This window comes from Hyposmocoma kahamanoa, unplaced genomic scaffold (assembly GCF_003589595.1).
Source record: "Hyposmocoma kahamanoa isolate Upper Pololo Valley unplaced genomic scaffold, ASM358959v1 78, whole genome shotgun sequence".
NCBI lineage: Eukaryota > Metazoa > Arthropoda > Insecta > Lepidoptera > Cosmopterigidae > Hyposmocoma > Hyposmocoma kahamanoa.
Window position 1 is genome coordinate 2,478,320 of NW_020653945.1, and position 22,068 is coordinate 2,500,387.

Genomic DNA, 22,068 nt, shown 5'->3' on the forward strand with positions numbered 1-22,068 from the left:
AAATCATTAAATGTCATTTACAATTTGTAACATCAATTTTTTTTTAATTTACTAAGAGTGGTGTCAAAGAAATCAATATTAGAAAAAATTTTATTGTACATGTTGGTGGAACGGTACATGAAGGATGTATGTGTATCTTTGCGATAGCTCACGAGTAGCATTGCAACTGTTATAGACAGGCGTGAACTTACCACCAGACACACGACTTGTTCGTCTCATCATTTGATATTACAAAAAACCTGAGGAAAAAAAATGTAAAATACATAAATTTATAATAATGTATAATTGTGAAATTTCGATGTGTAATTTTCGCAAGGTTTGTCTCGAGTTATTCACGTTACATGGAAACTATAAAAATACTTGTTTGTCATACAAGCTGCGATTATGTGCGACTTACACGCGCGTCGTATTACGTGAGACCGATCGCGTCATAGACTGCGCATTTACCGTGCCGGAGTGTGCTCGTAGTTGCGTAGTTACATTCGGATCGAATGCGTAAGGCCTGTTCACAACCACGGAGAGAGGTATTTAAACAAATAATCAAACGACTTGTATCGAATTAGTACGAAGTTTAGTACTTTATTCCCAAAAAATCTTGCCAGGCTCATCTTTTTTGTTAGATATATACTTATAATGAAGAGTTTAAAAAATATTGTGACTTGCATTTTTTTTATTGATTTAAAAGTGTGGTTGACACTAGACATGTTTAAATAATTATCAGCGACACAGCCATACTAAAACAAGTCCAAAAATTAGCAACACTTAAACGCTAAAATACTCAAAAAATTATTATTATTTCCTTTATGGCGGCCACTAGGTCTAGGCCAATGTCCGTTTATAAGATTAATATAAAAATTATGGTGATCATCGTCTATAGTTTACCTTGATTGCAATCGGTTGAAAAATTTGTTTTCTTTTTAAGTACAGTTTTAACGGCTTTGGCATAATGCCATACAGCCTATCCTTCATTTTGGTTTCACTTTGTAAATTATGTTTCTGTAAATATGGCCGCCACAGAGAGGATAGGCAATTTGAGGCGGCGTGTTTGGATTGATTCGGGATTCCTTAAAACGGGCCGATACGGGTATTCTAGTTTGAGATTCGTATAATTTCGGGTTTTAATCTTCGATTAAGGCACAATAACACTATCCTATTCCATTTTAAACTAGATTTCACAAAATAATTGAAAGTCAAAATAAAAACGACACTTTTCCCTCCAAAAGGTCCAGAGCGAATCCTGAAAAATTTGTTTGTAACAATTTTGACATTGACATCTGTAATCTGTCAATATATTTTTTATGGCTTTGGCTACTAGCAAATAGCAAAAAAAAATTACATAAAAATCCATTAAGTTCCGTTTCACGTTACATAGTATTTAATTTCTGGAAATTACAGGTAAAAAAAAACAAAAAAATAATTGTTTTTAATTCAGAATTTCTCGATGTTGAGAGCTCTTTACAAAAAGCTAACCCACAGCCTGGGTAATGCGAATCCTCGTGGATACTGTGTTGTCTCCCTATTTTCGTGGGTATTGGCATCGTACCGTATTGTAACTGTTAGTTTTTAATAGAGATCGAATTAATGGTTGTAGCCATATAGCTGCCACTGTAATTTAATTTAATGTAATTTTCGAAACCGTAACTAAACGCTCGTCAATGGCACATTACGTAGCCAGGCGGTTCTATTTCGAACCAATCAACTAACACCACACATGTGTTATTTCATCCCTACTACATATTTAATGAACTCGTACGAACCAACAAAGGTAAAAAAGAATGTTCATTTTCGATTTGTACTTCCATAAGAAACCACCACTGTTTATCGATTAATGGCACTGCTCCTGTAAACCAGCTATCTATTGCTAATATATTACAGTCAACTATAAATCGTCTTTAATTTAACGATGCTAGCCATTGATAACTAGTATATAAGTGCCTTATCTTTCGCTGTAAAGTTATATTAGTTAGTATTACCAGAGAACAAAAAAGTAACGATAAACGCCCCGCATATTGACGGTCACATTTACTGAACGATAACAAGGCTGTTGGCGAGCAGTTTTTGCGCTAAGACAGCTTTAATATTTGAATATACGTTTCATTTATTTATTACGAAATTTGTACATTAATATATAACATCATTGTACGTTATTATTTATAATGTCGTGAATCCTGTTGTGTACGGCTGTTTATCATAATCTAAACGGGATAAAGAGAGAAGTTTCTTCGTTTTCCGGAATGTGAAATGAAGTAAAAAAAAATTTAATATTATTCTAGTTAGTGAATTAATGAAAAATATAATATTATATCGATATAAATACCTAATGAACATGTGTAATTATTAGAATTCTATTAATAGAATTATATACAACAGATTCGCGTTACAATTTTTGCTGTGTTGCCGCTCTGACCACGTAACTTAATAGTACGAGATAGGTAACCCCGCCACTGCACGCATACATTTGCGCGTGTGCAGATAGCGCCTTGCTGTATGTGGCAGAAGTAGACAAATAACTTTGAACCATTGTATGGAGTGCCCGGGGTGTGATATTACTTAACTGACTGTAATTGTTTCGGATGGTTGTCGTACAGAGAATGGGAGTAGATCCCTAGTTCCTTACGCCGATTGGCAAATGCTTTCACCACAATGGTAGGCATTATAGTGTATGCCATCAAAATAAGAAGGAAGGATAGTGTGTATTTGCCTTTATTATCTTACCTAGAGGAAGCATAGGTTGACATTCACAGTAAACACGCGGACAGTGCCCAAAATCACCTGCTTGGAATTTCTCTAACATTTGACCAATGCCTCTGCAAAAGATACAATGTTCCAAATAAGATCATAGAAATTGTACACTACAACATTTTTGAGAAAAAAATTTTTTTAATACAAATTTCAAACTAATTTCTGGCATTCAATTAACCACAAAATTTGTACATTAAAATTATAAAAAATGTCTTTATGTTTCCAGAGATATTTTATACTGTAAAGAAGAAACTACATTAAAGATAAACAACCTCACCGGTTAGTTAAGATATAACGTGCGTGGATCAGTCCATATAGTATTTCGGAGGCTTGCTCCACAAGATCTGATTGGTTCGGATTGTCGTCCAAATCATCATCTGTTATGAACAAAACAAAGCAATAAATTAATTGTGCGGTATAATGATGTTTGTTTAAAGTTATGTGTTATTTCCAACATAATCATAAGTATATTCTATATTCAGATAATATATTTTAGACATCAAGTCACTATGTGCTAGCTATAAGGCTGATTACACATGGCGCCGCCGCGGCGACGGCGTTTATTGCTGCTGCGGCGCCGCTGCAAGTTACGTTGTCATATCGCAGCACCAGGGATAAAAACGCAGCCAATGAGGCGTTATCAACTACAAGTGTACATTAGTAGAGAGGCGTGTGTAATTAGCCTACAGTTAGGCTAATTACACATGTACAATGTAGTACACAGTCATGTCCGAAGATACCTGACCCCGTAACCAACCATTTGGTAAGTGTGAAGAAAAGTATTAAATAAATTTTTAACCTTTAAAGGTTAACCTGTGCCTTGTAAAATTAATTTCGATATGAATTTCTTAATTGCATCATTGCTCAATGACGTTCTAAGAAACGTTTTACATCAATTTTATCTTTAATTACAAAGGTAATTTTGCTCATTGAGTCCACACAAAAATTGTGCATAATCTGAAGAAAGCTATTAAAGAGGAACGACATCAGGTGTGTTTCTTCCACGCAACAATGTGCCGGTTCACATAGGGTGTATTGCCAAGGCTGCTGTGCGCGACTGTGGCTTTGAATGAATCATCCACCCTATAGCCCAGACCTGGTGATTACTTTCTGTTCCCCAATCTTAAAAAAGGTCTTGGTGGAAAGTGTTTTTCTGACTATTAAAAGCGGAAAGCGGCTATTAATGCACAATTTTCGGACAAAGAAAAAAATTTTTAAGAGGGTATGGAAAAGTTAATTTCACGATCAAAGAAGTTTATTGAATTTATGGTGAACTATTTTTCATTCTTATTTTTTTTTTTTGATTTTATTCAAAATTTTCTGCCTTTTCCTTCATGCTTATACCGAGAATATATTGAACACCCCTCATACTCCATTTAGACAGAACCACTTTAACTCACCTGGTTCTAGGTCCAATATCATGTCCAATGCTTGTCTGTAGTGGGGAACTTGTTCGTTCAGCCCGGTTAGGTTGAATTTGTCATTTATATAATCCTCGTCAACCTGTAAAAAAGTTTACGATCATTATCCGGCCACTACTAGTCAAAATTTAAACAAAAAAGAAATTGGTTACCTCGCAGAAAAATTCGTTCCCCCGCAAGCCACAAAACCACGAAATCCATGATACCTCCTCCGAGCTGCTCATTTTCCTAAAAGATCAAACAATTTTAACTACAATTTAATGATTATATGGCTTCGGACATTAAAAACCCAACGCTTTCCACCAGTTTTACAATTCGCACAACATTCTCGTGTTTTCACCTATTTTTTTGTTACTTTCTGATGTTTTTATGGTAATTAGAACATCGGTAAGTAAATTTAGTGAAGTTATTATTGGATTTTTAAGGAATTTACAAAAGAAATTATGATGAAATGATGGGAAAGCTCACCGTTTCGTGCCTTGATTAGCCACGCTTGACGGGAAGGAGCTACTTGCACAAATTTCTTTTCTGTGGCTAATGGGTGTGTCTTTTGTCTATGGTCACAATAATTGCCATATGAAGAAAAGCTTCGTTTGATTATTTTTTGTTGTGTGGTATGAATTAAAAGGGGGCATCACATTATCCTGCATTGCAGTCCGCCGCGTAATGCAGGTTTATGAATGTAGTCGCAGCGTGTAAGCAATCCTGCAATGCGTCCTACGAGACTCAAGGTCATATTTCAGAAGTCTACAAAATGCTCAAGTTAGGACTCGAGTATGATTTCAAGCACTGGAAATACGACCCTAATGGCAAGGACTTGAGTATGATTTCAAGCACTGGAAATACGACCCTAATGGCAAGGACTTGGGTATGATTTCTAGTGCTAGAGTTCTGAAATACGACCCTAAAATTAATTTGGAATGAATCTAAGACCCAACTCACACTGGCGCAGAGTCGAAGCGTCGCGACGCGTCATGTTTTTCGCCTATAGTATATTCATTAATCATCAATTAATTTTAAGCAGTTTGGGCTTAAATGCTGAGCAAAGGCCCTTTGATATTTACGTAATTTGGTCGATCATCTTTCTATTGTTAAATTCTTTTATTTTAATACCTACAAAAAGACATCATCGTTAAAAATATTATTGCTTACCTTCGTGACCACGAGGGCGCGTTCCCATTATGTCGTATCGTTTTATTTATCGTTGGACAACTGTCGCGTTTAGTCTGTTCCCATGTCACGACTAACTGTCGTGTCATGGACGTTTATTTTATAGTTGAACAATTGTCGTCTCTGGCTGTTCCCATTAGATCGTGACAATTTATCGGTTCACGGCAGCCGTCTTGTCGTTTGCAAAGAGTACCTTGTTACATGTCGTTCGCACGACAGAATCGTTTGAAGTTGCGATTATCTGTCGCCACATTTTTATCGTGACGTTTTATTTATCGTCGGTCAACAGTGTCGTTCTAGTTCTTCCAATTGTCATGACAGTCTGTCGTTGTAACGTCAAGAAAGTTGTGAACGACAGTTAATTATGCTCAAAAATGTTTTAAGTGTGAACAACTTCATTTAAATATACAAGCCATGACACTAAACTGCACGACTATCTGTTGTCAAGACATAATGGGAACGCGCCCTATGAGGGAGTCAGATAAATAACATTTTTATCAAAAACGAGCAACCAAGTAAACCTCAATTTATTCGCCGATTAATATAAAATAAATTGTTAATTAGGCTTTGACATAAAATAGACACATACAATACAAAGCATATATTTTATTTAATTTAACAAGGGTTATGTTAAATAACAGTAATAAAAATAAGCGACAACCACTACACTTAGTGTACATACCTAGTTATCTAGGTACCTATTTATTTAACGTATAAAAATATCAATAAATAAATATTTTTTATAAATGCAAAACACCATCCAAATATAAATTAATTAAGTACAGTCAAGAGCATGTCAACCTTGACACTGTACTTTGGACCATTCTTATTGTTAGCGGCATAGAGTTGAATATAAATCTTAAGTGTCAAGCTTGATGTGTTCTTGACTATACTAGCCCGTTACAATAAAACATGCCACAGTAGTACTTTAGATATAACTTAAAAGTAAATTACAGGGACTACACTCTGTGGCTTAAAAAGTAAAAGTTACTCTATATAAAAATGTCAAAATAAGTATAAATACAGTTATATACATAATAATAATTGCTTCTAAATAATCCAGTTTTTATTGTGAACGTAAAAGTATTATGATGAACTTGATGTACCTTGTGAAATCTCTTTTCTTTTTCCATGAATGAAAAAAACTTTTTTGTTAATTTGTTATTGTTCAGATTTTTCCAGGCTTCATTTCAATCAAGAATTTCTGGATGAATTTTGATATATTAAAAAACACTGGCTTGTAACATTTCGAGTGAATACTTTTCAGCTATACAGCAACTTCTACGGCATTTTTTAAATCAATCTGCTCTTTAATAACATGTTGTGTTAATAGAACTAGATTTTTGAGTTGAAACTTGTCAGCAATTTCTAGTAGATTTAAGCAATCAACTTGATGTACTTCTTTTATGGTCCCTGTATAAATAAATTGAAGTAAGAGCTCCATGTCATGGTCATTAAGGTCAATTAAAGCAGTTTTAGATGATGAACTCTTTATCAGGTCTCTTAATACCGGGCTATGTACTGCTAGTATGGCTTGATGGACAGGAAACTGTCTTTTAGTAATAGATACTAGTATGAAATCTGTATTTTCCTCCTTAGTAAGAACGTCGCCAAAGTCGTGCGCCACTTTTATCTGTTTAACAATATTGTTGTTCAATATTTGCTGGCAGTTAGTTTCTATCTTGATAGGTATACAAAGAAACTTATTTTCCCAAGTCTCCATTTTGCTTTTATTGAATTTGAAAGTTTTGATGTAGTGATTTTCATTTGCTTGTCCACTTAAGTATGTTTGCCAACTGAGTGTCTCTGACGAATATAGTGATTGAGGACAGTCCCTCTTTTGTGTGAATTCACTACCTTCACTAATTCCAATGGAAAATACCCCAGAAGATCTGTGACATGTAAATAAGCTTAGCAAAAAATTGCCTCCAGGACAAGCAGAGAGTGAATAGTAAAACCATAGGTCTGGGTTGTCATTTGTATAAGTCCCACCAATGTGGTATATGTCAGTATTAATCAACTTTCGAAACAAATCATAAATAACAAGTCTTCTGGCTTCTGACGTTTGGCATTTATTTACTGCTGACACTGCTTCAGGGTGGAACTGTAATATTAAAAAATTATGGCTACAGTATATGGTACTAAATTAACATTCTATATTTAAAATATTATATCTTCTATATTTTAGTTAATTATTTGAAAAAATAGTAACAATACCATTTCAGATGGCATGGTCGCTGGATTAGATACAGTGGCATTATCAAAGCCAATAATGGACTCTGTCATGTTGAGGGCACGATTTATTTTGTAGAATATTTAACCTGAAAATATAACAATAATTAAAATCATGCTTTAAAATTGCCAGAGTTAAGATATACTTACTGGAAAAGTGACTGACTCTCTATCAAATCCCGGAGTTATTGTATTATATTTTATTCTATATTTTTGATATGTAACTGGCAAATAGTTTATTAAGAAGTTTTTGAAAGTAAAAATATATTTTTGTTTTGATTTTTGCATGACTCATTTGAGTGAATTGCACATTGACAAGTCAATGGAATTGCACCATATTTTTTTTTTTCAAATAATTAAAGTAATACGTATACGATTAATTTTCACCATTTTCCTCCTCTTCTTCGTTAATGGAAAATACAAGTGATACGTAAATAAGTACACTAATGATATACCTGTCTATTCACAGATTCACAGACACAAAAAGGAATACCTATAATTTGAAATCCTTTTTTCACGTCCGTCTTACTTGTTGGAATTATAACACATTTTTCTTTGACGTGAGCATAAAGGTGAAATTTCTTCAAAATCACTTCACTGAGTTTGGGATAATATTATAATTATATTGTTGGACTAGTGTTTTGACAACGAGAAGAGTGAATGATTTTGTGGAGGTTCGTCGCGGGATTTTTAAACCGTGCTGTCTAGGTTGGTTCTACACAGAATCCTATGGTCTTATGAATTAGACGGTAAAACTCAAGAAGTTAATACTGTATTTCAAAACGAATACCTATGTTTAGTTCGATAGTTCTCGAATATACATAACAAAAAGCAATTCCCCGCCATGCAAAAACTTAGTTCTTCGAGGATTTTTTTTTTATATATTATATATAGTTATTTATACTACCGTGATCAGTAAAGAAAGGCCGATCTGTCACTGTTTATATTTCTTCCTAGGTGAATAAGGTATGAAGTTACCGCAAGAGAAAAGTAGATATTTTTGAATTCAATTTCTTATTTTATTCACTATTTTATTTTCGCGGGTTTGAGTTTTTGTCACAAGCAACCTTTCAACTAACGGCGGCAGTGATGCATGACCTCCAAGTTTTCGCGCCATCTTTAGGTTAACGTGTTTAGTTTAATGGTTAAATAACAAATATAAAGTGAAGATATTTCCATTCATCCCAGTAATACACGAAACTATTTTGTTACTATAAAAAATACTTACATAAGTTTTGTCGATAAGGATATAGGTACCACTATCCATACCTGTTTTGATACAGGTGTAAACGTAAACACGCATGCGCGCCCGGGCTCCAGTCCCTAGCCGTACTTGCCACCACCGTAGGGAAGTGAGGGATGTTCTTTTTATTTGATATTAAAAAAATATATTTTATGACATTTTATTAGATAGACCTATTGCGGTTTTGTAAAGACGAATAACCTGGCTTCTTACTTGTTGAAATCTATTTACTACCCAATAAATGTAAATAAAGAAAATGTTAGATCAATATTATAAGAATTTAAGTCTCATTTTAGTGTATCAAATTCGACTACATTAATTAACATATTTAATATACGAGCGCCTGTGAAAAAGTTGCTAGCAAAGGCACTAAATACAATTTTTTAGACACTATAAGGCAACCCAATAGAAATAACTATCTAACTAATAAATAATGTAAAGTACTACATCAGAGCCCAGCACTTCACTACGTTGCAGTATTTTCAGGGTCACATCTCACAGAGCATAGAGCCTCAGTGGGCTGCAAGCAGCCGGCGAGAACACATGATGCTCGCGGTATGACGGCGCCACGCGACCGAAAAGACGACACTGTTGAGCTTTTACCTTTAAAATCGGCTTTAGTAAACAATAATTACAAAGAAGATGAGACGTACTATCCTCCTGCACCGGCTATCAATAATAACCCGTCGTGCTCAAATATCTTCGACTACACTCTCCTCTCGAAAAGGACACCGGCCTCGAAACGGTTTGTCTTTTTGTCTATTTGTACAGAGATTGTTTGATTGGTTTTTGATACTTATTGGTTAAGTATAAGGATTTTTGGTGTATTTATCGAGATTTTATGTGTCACAATTGTAATACGCTTTCCTCCTAAGTATATGTGAAATTATTAATTATATTTTTAACAAGTTCTTAGTGTTTTCGCAATTATTAAACATTTCAAAGAAAACTATTTTCGTTCTGTGTACCGTTAAGGTTCTCGGGTGTCTCTCAGAGAAAAGTTATAGGAGACTGGTATCGTGACTGTGGTATCACAGTACATTTACTCAAATATTTTGTATGCGCGTAAAAATATACATAGTTTCTTAAAAAAAGATATTCATAACATTAACGCTATACCCTTAGAGCTAAATCCAAACTCATGGTACCATGATTTCGTTTAATAAAGGTAAACGATTATTTTATGGGGAACTGTATAGGTTTTTACAAAAAGATTCCGGAGTATATATTAAGATTATCATTTCCTAAGTTTAAAACGTACATTAAAAGTATTTTAATTGAAAAGTTATATTACAAAATTGAAGAGTATTTGTTAGATAAAGATGTATGTAAAGACAAATTGAGACTTGATGCCTCACAATTATGATTTAAAATGTATTCCATAGCATTTAAGTTTATTTGAAAAGAGCAATCCCTAGAGTTTCTTGCTTGGTCTTCTCAGTTTCTCACGGCACGGAGGTCAGGCTGGTAATGAGCGAGCATAATATGGTAATGACGTTTTCAAGTGTAAAAATGTTATCTATGGAATAAATGATTATTTGACTTTGACTAGGATGGAAAAAAAATAAAAGAAAGGAGGTGCCCTAACTACGGAATGAACGTGCATACCTAAACAAAAATTGAACGAATAAATGGCGGATTTCTTTAGTGTCGTACTTGTCTACTTTCTTTACTTATCTATCGATAAGTCATTATCAACATGCAAACATTTAAGTAAAGTAGATCAATATTCCATTTGGGAATATTTTAGGTTATATGGGAATATCCGGGAATGTGTGAGTGTGAAATATTACTATTATTATATATTATTTATTTACACAGTAGAAAAATACCAAAACAAGATAGTTACGTCCTTTATTAAAAGTTGTTTTAAAAAAATTTTGATTACTTAATAATTTAAACTTTAATTTATAATCAACTTCAAATATTAAAATTATTGTCCTTGAAATAATATAAGCTTATTATATAATTGTCTTTTTGTAATAGAAGATCTCATCGATTGACTTAAATAATGAAAACATGTCAATATATGAACTGTCTTAATTAAATTTACTAGATGGTTTTCCGTCGGGTGTTTAATTAAATTAGTGAATGGCAAGACAACTGAAAATGTTACTGCTGACAAAATATCTAAAATCTTACTAAAGTAACTTAAGGTTTACTTAATGTCGGCCTCGTGTAAAGTTTTTGTGATTGATCATGATTTCTCGGATTTCTAACTCTGCTACTCTGCATATTTGGATAGCATCTTAGGTGGGATAAACTAGACCACCTTCGTCCTCGAAACCAACGAATTCATACGTATGACCATTTCCAGGTTTTTTTAAAGACAGCGCACTGTTAATTCCTTGTGTTATATATTTTTTTGTATTACTTGCTATATAATTATTTGTTCACTATATTCGGACATTCGAGGCAACGTACTGCAAAAATTATCGAAATTACAGATACTACTGCTAATAGATACTACAAAATTTAAAAAAAAGAAACGTTACTAAACGTTATAACAAAAGAGTTATAGAATATTTTTATAATATTGCTAAGGTCATAATAATTTTCGTCCCTTTGTTTTCAAAATCGATCAGAATTGATAACAGTGTTGCCTAACGTAGACATCACTAAATGTTAAATTTGGCCAAAAGAAGATTCGCTCTGGACCTTTTGGAGGGAAAAGTGTCGTTTTTATTTTGACTTTCAATTATTTTGTGAAATCTAGTTTAAAGTGGAATAGGATAGTGCTATTGTGCCTTAATCGAAGATTAAAACGCGAAATTATACGAATCTCGAACTAAAATACCCGTATCGGCCCGTTTTAAGGAATCCCGAGTCAATCTAAGCACGCCGCCTCAAATTGCCTATCCTCTTTGTGGCGGCTATATTTAGGCTATAATAAAAAATAAAAAAATTTGGCCAAAAAAATGTACAAGCGGCCGTACCACAGAAACTGAATGCATTATGCAAAAGTGCGTTCGTTCGATGTTCATGGCGTATTAACAAAGAATCACAAATATATCGCACCAAGTAAAAGCCGCAATGTATTACAAACATGAGGCATACACTGAGTTGCATATTTGTTTTCTCGAAATTCATACAAAACCAAAATAATTGTTTTTAAAATAAATTATGCATCTTCTGATTACAAAATCACTTGCCCGTGGAAGGAAACGTCCCAGTTTACCCGTTTACCCACAGTTATGGTGCTTTTGCAGTTTATAATGGTACAATTATGCATTTTTCGCGTTTTCGATAAATCGAGGCTTCTTGCATTTTTATTTTTCAAGTGCTGGAATAAAAAAAGAAAATTATTATGATTGAAGAAAGAGTTTTTCCCGCTGTCGCAAATTCAAATTTTTAACAATACCTTTTGAAAATGACACATTATTTAAGCTAAGGGCATTTAATACTGACAATGCAAAGTGGCTCCAATTATGTGTCCGGAAATATATATATTTATTTAAAATGTAGGAGCTCATCGTTACTATATAGGTTTTCTCCTAAGGAAAACAATTTTATGCCGCCATTCTCTCTACCTACTGTACTGTCTATGGGGTTGTTAGCACTTTTTGAACGAGATTTTTTTCCCGATACGGATTTAAATTGTAATCGGAAATTAATGATTTCTCAAATAAATAAATCCTATTGAGTTCTTAGGCTGCTAACAGGTTGAATATATTTTTGCAGTTAATGCGTGACGTCGTAATCAACTTCAAAAATACTCAAGAAATGTTTATTACTCTCTACAAAGGTAAATTACATAAGTTTTGGTACAATAACTTAGTATTAAAAGGTTTCTTTGAGGGAGCTGGAGTATGCCCTAGGGAAAACCCTGTGTTGCGAATCTCCAGGCTCTCCACCACCTAAATCTACATAGATAGTACCTACAGGTACAACTTTTATATATTATTTGAAGTTGTTATAGACGAATGCGTGATTACGACTTCATGCATTAACTAAAAACATGCAGTCAATTTGTTAGCAACTTTAGGTTTTCGCGATTATTTTACTCATACGAAATGACACAAGTTTTCGCAACTTAATCGTGTGTAGAAGTATTAGTAAATTATTACAAAGGCCGGGAAGTAAGGGATTGCTGGATGAGTATTGAGTTACAAGGACGAGCGCCAGCGAGGTTTTGTATTAATACGAGTCAAGCAATTCCCGTTCCCGCCGAGACACGTATAGAATTGTTCTCAAATAATGCGAGGAAACAATAAAATAATAAAGAGACGAAGATGTTTAATAGAAAACGTGAAACAAAACAATATCACTTTAGGTCTTACTACCATTTTCTTCTTTTTTTGGTACTGTTTTTTCCATTGGAAAAAGCAAAGGCACTAATGCGCCATACAGCCAGGTAAATTTTTAATTCTCGCAACAATTAACACTGGGCAGTTGACTGTATGAGTTTTTCTTTTGCCTGTTTACTTAGTTCATTATGGTAGATAGATTAAAAAAAATTAAAAGTAATGGATTTTCATATTTACTTTGCAGCGCCTTGGCCGGAAAGCTCCGCCCAATCATGACGTACGCCAGAGTCGCATTCGCTCAGGCAAATCCCGCGCTTATACACCGCCTGCAGGCTCTCCAAAATAGATTAATGCGCAACGCGACGGGTGCCCCGTGGTACCTGCGCGACGCTAACCTCCACATAGATTTACGGCTCCCCACAATAGCCCAATTCATGAAACAAGCATCGAGGAAATAATTCGACTCTGCTCCTCACCACCCCTACCCCCTCGTGGTGGCTGCATCCAACTACGACCCCGCAGGGAACACCCTCACTGCGTACGTAGGACCCGTCGGCCAAGGGAAGTCCTCGCCACTTTGAAGGCCAACCAGATCGCTAATCAGTTCCTCTCCTCACGCGCCTACCGTCCTCGCCGGCGAGGTCATACAGCCCCTCATTTCAGCGCGTACACTGGTAGATTCTCTCCTATAGCACGCCCTTCTGGCGGAAGTCTTCAGTAGCGCCCTGAGCCGAGGTCCGTGCTCACTTGGGCGTCCTCAGGCCCACTATTTAGTTTTAAGTTTATTTTACGGGCTATGAGCTTTCAGCTCGCCCTTTTTTCCGGTCACGGCCATCAGCGGCCAACTGCAAAATATCCTTAATAAAAAAAAAATATATTGCCCGGGAAGAAGTCGCACAGTCCGTAAATGACAACCTTTCAGTGTTCGTTTTTTGAAAGTAATGCAAACATTTCCGAGCACGTTTGAGAAAATATGGTTAGTACAAATTTTTGTTTAATGTACCTATGTAGATTGAGTAAAAATAACTACCTTTGTATTGCCTAAACATTGACGTTCTTGATCAATATTTAACTGACAACAATAGTAATGTACACTGAGCGTTTAACGCTTTTTCCATTGCAGTTTGCTGGGAATTAGGAAGTTATAGTTATAACGTGATCTTGTCTATATGGTCTATACCATGTGGCTACATTAAATATTGTTCCGTTGTAAAGAAATAAATCAGTATTATTAATGTAGATATCCACTACAGGTTATAGTGTTCAAAATATTTTTTTGTCATCATAGGCTGCTGGCGCGCAACACACAGCCTGCGCCAACGCCGCTGGTGACGCTATGCGGAGCGCCGCCCCCGTCGCGGAAGCGCGAGGAGTTAGCAGCGCTCGCCAATCTAAGGAAGAAAGTTGCACCGGCGCTTCTTAACAACGACAGGTGAGTTATGTTAACATTAAATCGTCGCCAATAACTATGAACCACAGAAGTATGTATTCTTGGGAGACGTCCAGATATACCTACCGAGATAATAGCGGGCTTTACACAGACGCTCTATCGCGAGCGATACAGCCAATCGGAAAAGGGAAAGATCGCGCGCCCTCCCCAGCCACGCGCGCAATCACGCGTTCCAAGGCTACCTTTTACAAGGACGCTCTTCCGTTGTAACAAAAACAAACACGAACAATGGCGCGCGAAAGACCGTTAGCTTAAAAAACTTCACACTGGCAATCGCGCGCGAATGCGCGTGCAGGCTTTCCCGCGCGCAATATAGTACGCTCACGACCACGCGTGATAGAGTGTCTGTGTATAGGGGGCTCGTCAACGAGCTAAATAATGAAAATACAGCAATTGAGTGGTACAATAAAGTCACATGTGATTTTCATTAGCAGTACAGCTCCTTGTGTAAGAATTCGTACAGTGAAGTACTGCCACTTTATATATTTCTGCCGCCAAGCCGTGAGCATTACTGCGTTCCGGGTTTGAAGGGTAAAGGTGCTGGTGAAATTACAAGCACGGCACTTGTCAATTTATATCTCAGGGTGACAGGCACAGTGGCAGTGCCCTGCAGATCTTCTCGACTTAAAGTTCTGAGTGGAACTGCAACTGTTATGGACAGACGTGTAGTTATTACTCTTGGAAGCACTAAAAACCGGATTCCACGCCCTAGATAGTTTAAATCCATCTTCGAAATTTCCGAATTTGGAATCCGGTTCTTAGTGCTTCCAAGAATAAAACCTAAATAGTTTACGTTAGTTTCGAGCGTAGATATAGTAAGTGTGGTTTGTCGGAAAAATGTGAGTTACAATGGTAACGACCCAAATAATCGAGATGAAGGTACTCGTCGACGAAAGAGGGTAGATAGATAGGTAGAGATTTGTGACCATGGAGGTTCCCGTTCCGAAATATCGGGAAAATAAAAAGAAATCATATCATGGTAAGAAACCTGTAATTATTGATAATGAATAACCACGTGTATTTTACCACCAGGAGCACGACTTGTTCGTCCCGTCACTTGATATTACAAAGAAAAAAATCATGCGTCAAATATGTTTTTGTCATATGAATGTGAAAGTCACAAAAATTATACGAATTACATGAAACAAATTATGTAGGTATAGGTAGGCGTTTTATGACTTTACTTTCGTTCGTAGAATCTTTAAGCCTCTCTCCTGAACGAGACGTAGGTCTAGTGTTGTTAAAAAACCGTTTTTTTTTCTGAGGTGTAAAAAACAATGAAAAAAACATGAAAAGAAACCGTTTTTTCTTTCTGGAGTAGTTTTTTTCTAAAAGTGTGAAAATAAAAATATGACAATATAACAATTGTATTTTTGTACTACATTTCCTCTTTTGTTAATAATATGCTTCTTAATAAATTGCTCAAAATAAATGGGCGACATTCATAGTGCTGTCAATTTGTGGCGAGTTTCCAAATTGCGGGGAATTTCAACTCGATTGGGTATTTTGTGGAATTGACGCCATGTGGGCAAAATGCGGGTATCCTAACATTTTTCCTTTTTTTAACAAAATCTATCGATTGCGGTTGCATCGCTACTTTGATGATTACTGATAAAAACACTATCTATGAGCGATATCAATATTTTTTTCCACATCGCACATATCCCTTATATAGCAACATTTACATAGAATTATAGCAAGCCGCTTATATAAAATTATTGGGTGGGATTTGAATGAAGGAAACGAAGACACAGAAAATTTTGATGACTACAAGTGTGGGTAACACCTGTAACAGTAGTAATACTAGTAACACCACAAATGAAGATTAAGGGTCGTATTCCAGAACTCTACTCAATGCTCAAATCAGGACTTGAGTATGATTTCAAGCACTGGAAATACGACCCTAAATTTTTGTTGTAATTATCATGGTTATTGATTTTAATAAACATGTTATAAATATATTCTATATTATATATACTATATACACTAACTATTGTTTATAGTGTCTTATTTTATTTCAGTTATTCCATTTTACTTTTTCTGAAAAAAAAAACCCAAATTTAGAAAAAAATACCAGGGCGCTGTATTTTTTCAAAAACGTGAAAAAATCACATTTGGTTTTTTTTCAAGTTACAACACTACATAGGCCCAATTAGGTTTATTATAAAAAAAAATTCACAACACATGAAACCCAACATGGCGTTTAAAATCAGAGTGAGGGAAATCTTTATTTTTTTCCATCCTCTAAGGGGAAATCAAACAGGAATTACATACACTCGGAGCGCGAACCTTAATAAAACTTCCAAAGATAATAAATTTTAATACATTGTAATTTCTTTTTACCTTCAAAAAGTTGCGTTTTGGAATCAAAAGAACGTGCCAAAACTACAGTTAGCACGACAGGGTCGACGCTATAGATTTTCTATCTAAATAAATATAAACAAGCGGTCAAATAGTATATAGGACCCTGGAATTCGTTTATTCCTAAATTGCGAATTTTTAGTCTACGCAGAAAGCAGCCTTGAATTCTATCCGTTTCTTGATTTCCAAGTATCACGCAGTCACGCACGCAATATTTACAACGAGTAGAAATTAGGGGCGTGCACAACTGTGACTGACAGCTGTCTGGCGAGAAAGTTTAATTTATTTAAATTTTGGTAACATTGAATCCCTGTAGCGGCAAATTTGTATTACCTGAATTTTTAAGTTACGTACATTCCTGTTTGTATAGGAACAATACCTCTCGATAGACCAGCTTGGTGGACTATGACAGAAACCCCCCTTATATAGGATTATTTTTGTAAAATATTATCAAGCTCGCATGACTATATTATTGACACATTAGATAACAACTACTAGTATTAATGTGGTCTGTGCATTGACTTACAAATAAATGGACGACGGATCTAATATAAAAACCACGAAAAAAATGTCCCAAGTCAACCTATTTAAACGTAAAGGAATATGAAAAAGCTAAAACGTTGAATTTAAATTGTAATGTCATCGCAGTACTGTCTAATTTTGCTTGCTTCGCTGTCAGTGGAACAAACGAAGACTAAAGCGTGAATGACGCTCTGTATACGATTTTAACGCCCTATAAGTTCGGACACTTTTTAGCGCGGACCCGACGTCCATATAATTGTAAGCCAATGGGTCTGTGGTAACAACTTTTGTTCCATGACTTTTTGAAATTTGACTTTCGTACGAAAATAAATATATTGAAATAGATCGCTCTACAAAATGATAACAAATTTGTGCGATAGCAAAACAACAACAACTTAGAAGTTTATTATTTATTTTTGGTAAATTTATTATTATTGTAAAAAGTCATTAAACAAAGGCTGTTGTTTGTGATGTTAGTAGGTAATAATTATAGTTCTGCTAGGTTGTTAACATTTAAAAAATAAAAGTAGGTAGGTACACAAAAATGCGTGAACTTATCGATATTACTACATTTTCTTACCTTTTACGCAAGTGAAAACAATATAAGACTCAACTCACACTGGCGCAGAGTCGAAGCGTCGCGTCGCATCCTGTTTTTCAACTCCATTGCCAGATGAAGAGGCGACGACACTCGCGTTAGTACGTCGGGATCACAGTTTGGTCGGCGTCTGACGCCTCACGGCGCCCAAGTGACGCGCGGCGATACACAAATTTGTACACAAAACACAAATTTGTACCTTAATAATTGGAAATATAGATGAATATGCTATAGGCGAAAAACATGACGCGTTACGACGCTTCGACTCTGCGCCAGTGTGAGTTGAGCCTAAATGGTGGACCTTTGTGCGGTAGCAAAAGAAAGCACCTGTCACTACGAGATTATCGAGGCTTTTTAAAAGTAGGGTCACTAAATATTATTTTTAAATAGATTGCTCTAAACGTAATAACGCTGTGCAGGGCGGCGGTGGGAGTCGTCGCCTTACCTTTCTTTTTTACTTACCTTACTACCAAATGCAGACCTAAAAAGTGTCAGGTAGTATTTACAACAAAAAGTTTAAAGTTTATTTTTGGTAAATTTATTATGTTTTGTACATTGACTTACAAAAGACAATGGGTTTGTAAAAAAATATGGAACAAAAGTTGTTGTTTATGATGTTAGTAATACAGTCCTGGTACGTTGCTAACATTTTAAAACTGTATATTAACAAAACCAATCCTAAAAGTTCGTGGAATAACTAATAAAAATAAAAAATAATTTTTTGAAGTCGGGTAAAAACTAGGCAGGCAAACAAGACAGGTACACAAAAAATGCGTAAACTTATCGATGTTACCAGATTTTCTGACCTTTTACGCAGTAAAGACAATGTAAATGGCGGACCCTTGACACCTTCTAATGCCAGAGTCGTCGTCGAAGTGTTAAATCGTGGCTTAACGCGGGACGGAAAGGTCTTTTATCTTGATTTTCGTTTTATATACCTATAGAATGAACGTTATGCTGTAACTGGGTTAGTGTAATTGATTATATATTAGAATTTACATAAATAATCCAAAGGCCATCTGAGTTATGTAAATATTATGAAGTCAGCAACTGCATTTTTGCGTGTGTTTTGTAATATTGAATTATTTAAGGATATTATTGTAATAACAATTTTCCTCAGCTTGCAATCACGTCTATTGAGTTCTTTTATGTTCTCGCGATTGTTAAAAAAAATTAAACTATTTTTTCGGGAGTAAATAGCTTTAAGTTTTTTTTCAAAGAAACCAACGTTGCGGGCGTATCAGCCGTGATCCGAAACGTTACTTTGTTTGAAAAACATATTATAATAAACTGTGATTTAAATTCTACAAAAAAGTTTGATTTCTTACACATAGTTTCATAGTTATTTGACATGCAAGGCTGCAAAGTACTTCTTTGACGCTGTGCTTGTATTGAAACCTGAGCAAGCGAAGGATTCTAAGCGTCGTATTCTAGAACTCTACTCAATGCTTAGTCAGGACTTGAGTATGATTCAAAGCACTAGAAATCATACTCAAGTCCCTGCGATTAGGGTCGTATTTCCAGTGCTTGTGTTGCCAGTGCAATCCTGACTTGAGCATTGAATAGAGTTCTAGAATACGACCCTAAGATTGAACCACCAGCGAAGCGAGCGGTTCATAAATCGAATCCTGAGCGTAGCGAGGGTTTCAAGCCACGAGACGCAAAACAACGTTGCTGCCGAGCGAAACATATAACTTTTCACCTCACTATAGCGAGGAAAATGGTAGATAAAAGAAAAACAGTTGAACCATATCAAATCAGTTTTTTTAGTAAACGAAATTAGTTATCGTTGTCAATTTAATGTCAACAATAATAAGAATACAAACGGATTTAAATTACTTACATAATAATGTATGACAAATCGCGTAGTTGAACGTGTCATTATGTCTTTTTTTCATCGAAAGATAGAGTTAGGTGCACCCTTAGAGGATGGAAATAAATGGTTTCCATACGCTTAGGTCTAAATGCATCATATATATATAACGTCTGATTTTTGTGTGTCAATATAACATGTCCTTTGGTTTCCATGGTCTAATGGTGCACCGGTGCAACACAGTCCATCGTCAAGCTCGAATTTCAAAAACGCTCTTTTGCGCGCAGATTTTTAATGACAAAGAAAGCCTTTCCGAGCTAGTGAGGTGAAAAAAATTCTTTATGTTTTACCTTTAGCTGTGGCATTGAAATTAGCGCATTTGGTTGCCAGTCTGAATAAGGGAAAAGACAATAATGTCTATATAGCTCCCACAGCCCGTTATTGTTTTCTTTTCAATAGAGAGAATCAGGGTACATGATTATTCAATCGCTCACGGTGAATGTGAGTTGAAGATATAAAAAAATCGCTAGCATACAAAGAGCTATAATTCAGAGTAGCAGTGAAAGAGTTTGACCAGAAAAGTAGGTACTGCCACGTAACCTATTTCTCCCGCCAAGTAATGTGAGCATTACTACGTTCCGGTTTTGAAGGGTAAAGGGTAATAAGAACACGGAACTTGTCAATGTATGAGGGTGACGCAGAAGCAGTATCCCATAGACCTTTGCGGTTTAAAGTACTGAGTCGCACTGCAACTGCTATGGACAGGCGTGACGCTTACCACCAGAAGCACGACTTGTTCGTCCCGTCACTTACTTACTTACATATCATAGAAAAGGCTAAGGCATGAAAACAATTTTCAATTGATTTCAAATAATCTCAGTACAGAGTACTAAAAAAAACCGACCTCAAAAGTACGTGGAATTACGTCTATTTGCTAAGTTTCATTGAAATATCCCCTAGTTTGCCACTATACACGACTTGATACTGGAGATAATAAAAATAGGTTCTCACTACGACACTACTCAAAGTATATCGAGAGAAAAACGCCTTGAATTGGAGAAATAGCAAAATGAACTAAATGATTGCTAAAAGTAATTGCTCCTAAATTAAAGTTAGGCGCTATTTATAAAAATGAATCTTCATGCGCGGACAGCCACCCTTTGAGGTGGATGATTTTCTTCAAAATGAAATGGGAAATACACCCTTTCCAACAAAAAAAGAATCATGAAAATCGGTTCACAAATACCGGAGTTATCGCGTAACATACATACAAAAAAAAAACAAAAAAAAGAGCATACAGTCGAATTGAGAACCTCCTCCTTTTTTGAAGTCGGTTAAAAAGGTAGAGGTTCCCAATTCGACTGTGTATATTACGAGATTTGTAAACCGATTTTGATAATACTTTTTTTATTGGAGAGGTGCTACCTCAGTATTGGTGCCATTTAAATTTGAAGAATAGGTAAGTGTGGCAAACTAGGGGATAAATTTGGCTTCGCAATTTCTGGTAACGATTTCAAGAAAACTTGTCAGATATGTGTAATTCCACGAACTTTTCAAGTCTTTTTTTTATAAAAAAGTTGTAATTGTTAAAACATTATTAAAACAATATTCCCTTACTTCCAACTTGAACCGCAATTTAACAATTAGTCGTTTGAACTTTCCAAGATTGATTAACTCTTGATGAGTGGGAGTTTCTTTAGACTTCCTCCTTTCAACTTGCACGCGAAACCACGCGATTGTGTTACGAAGGTCGATTCAAGGGCGGTGACACGGACGGATTTCTTTGTAAGGCTTTTACTTTATTTCCTGAATCGAGTAGATAGATGGGTTTCTATCTCTTTACTTATCTATCGGATTCTTTTGAATGTCGTCGTAGATATTTTAGTAGATATTTAGGTATACTTACTATTACTTGTAGATTTATATTTGAACTCGTTCTTTTTGACCGACTTCGAAAAAGGAATCGGTTCTCAATTCGATTGTTTGTGTGTGTGTGTGTGTGTGTTTATGTTACGCGATTATTACGACATTTGTATACCGATTTCGATGATTCTTATTTTTGTTGGAAAGATGGTACCTCTGTAGTGGTCTCGTTCAAATTTGATGAAAATTTTTTTTTTTTTTTTTTTTTTATTGCGACTCGACAAAATGACTGCACCGCGCCTGATGGAAAGTGCGAATACAGTCCAGAGATGAGAGTAACGGATGGAAAACACAAATATCTTCACTCCGTCACTATCATTTTGCCGGTCTGGCCAAATGCACTGGA

The 22,068-nt window shown here is 35.5% G+C and overlaps 3 protein-coding genes across 3 annotated transcripts in view; 1 reads left to right on the forward strand and 2 right to left on the reverse strand.

Annotated features, from left to right (window-relative positions):
- Positions 1 to 4,693, reverse strand: part of LOC113233246 (casein kinase II subunit beta) — a 7,383-nt gene extending 2,690 nt beyond the window's left edge. The window contains exons 1-5 of the mRNA XM_026468289.1: positions 4,632 to 4,693; positions 4,316 to 4,391; positions 4,143 to 4,245; positions 3,020 to 3,119; positions 2,694 to 2,807 (exon numbers count right to left, since the gene is read on the reverse strand). Of these exons, the coding sequence (XP_026324074.1) occupies positions 2,694 to 2,807; positions 3,020 to 3,119; positions 4,143 to 4,245; positions 4,316 to 4,387 (389 nt within the window). The 5' untranslated portion in view covers positions 4,388 to 4,391; positions 4,632 to 4,693. The remainder of the gene's footprint in view (positions 1 to 2,693; positions 2,808 to 3,019; positions 3,120 to 4,142; positions 4,246 to 4,315; positions 4,392 to 4,631) is intronic.
- Positions 4,694 to 6,149: 1,456 nt separating this feature from the next.
- Positions 6,150 to 7,795, reverse strand: LOC113233166. Its single transcript, XM_026468182.1, has 3 exons — positions 7,716 to 7,795; positions 7,551 to 7,654; positions 6,150 to 7,437 (listed from the first exon to the last, which is right to left on the reverse strand). The coding sequence occupies exons 2-3, from the start codon at positions 7,617 to 7,619 to the stop codon at positions 6,601 to 6,603; spliced, it is 906 nt and encodes a 301-aa protein (XP_026323967.1). The 5' UTR covers positions 7,620 to 7,654; positions 7,716 to 7,795; the 3' UTR covers positions 6,150 to 6,600.
- Positions 7,796 to 9,365: 1,570 nt separating this feature from the next.
- The window catches only part of LOC113233247, a 62,207-nt gene continuing 49,504 nt past the window's right edge, over positions 9,366 to 22,068 (forward strand). Inside the window, exons 1-2 of the mRNA XM_026468290.1 lie at positions 9,366 to 9,553; positions 14,344 to 14,487. Coding sequence (XP_026324075.1) covers positions 9,366 to 9,553; positions 14,344 to 14,487 — 332 coding nt within the window. The remainder of the gene's footprint in view (positions 9,554 to 14,343; positions 14,488 to 22,068) is intronic.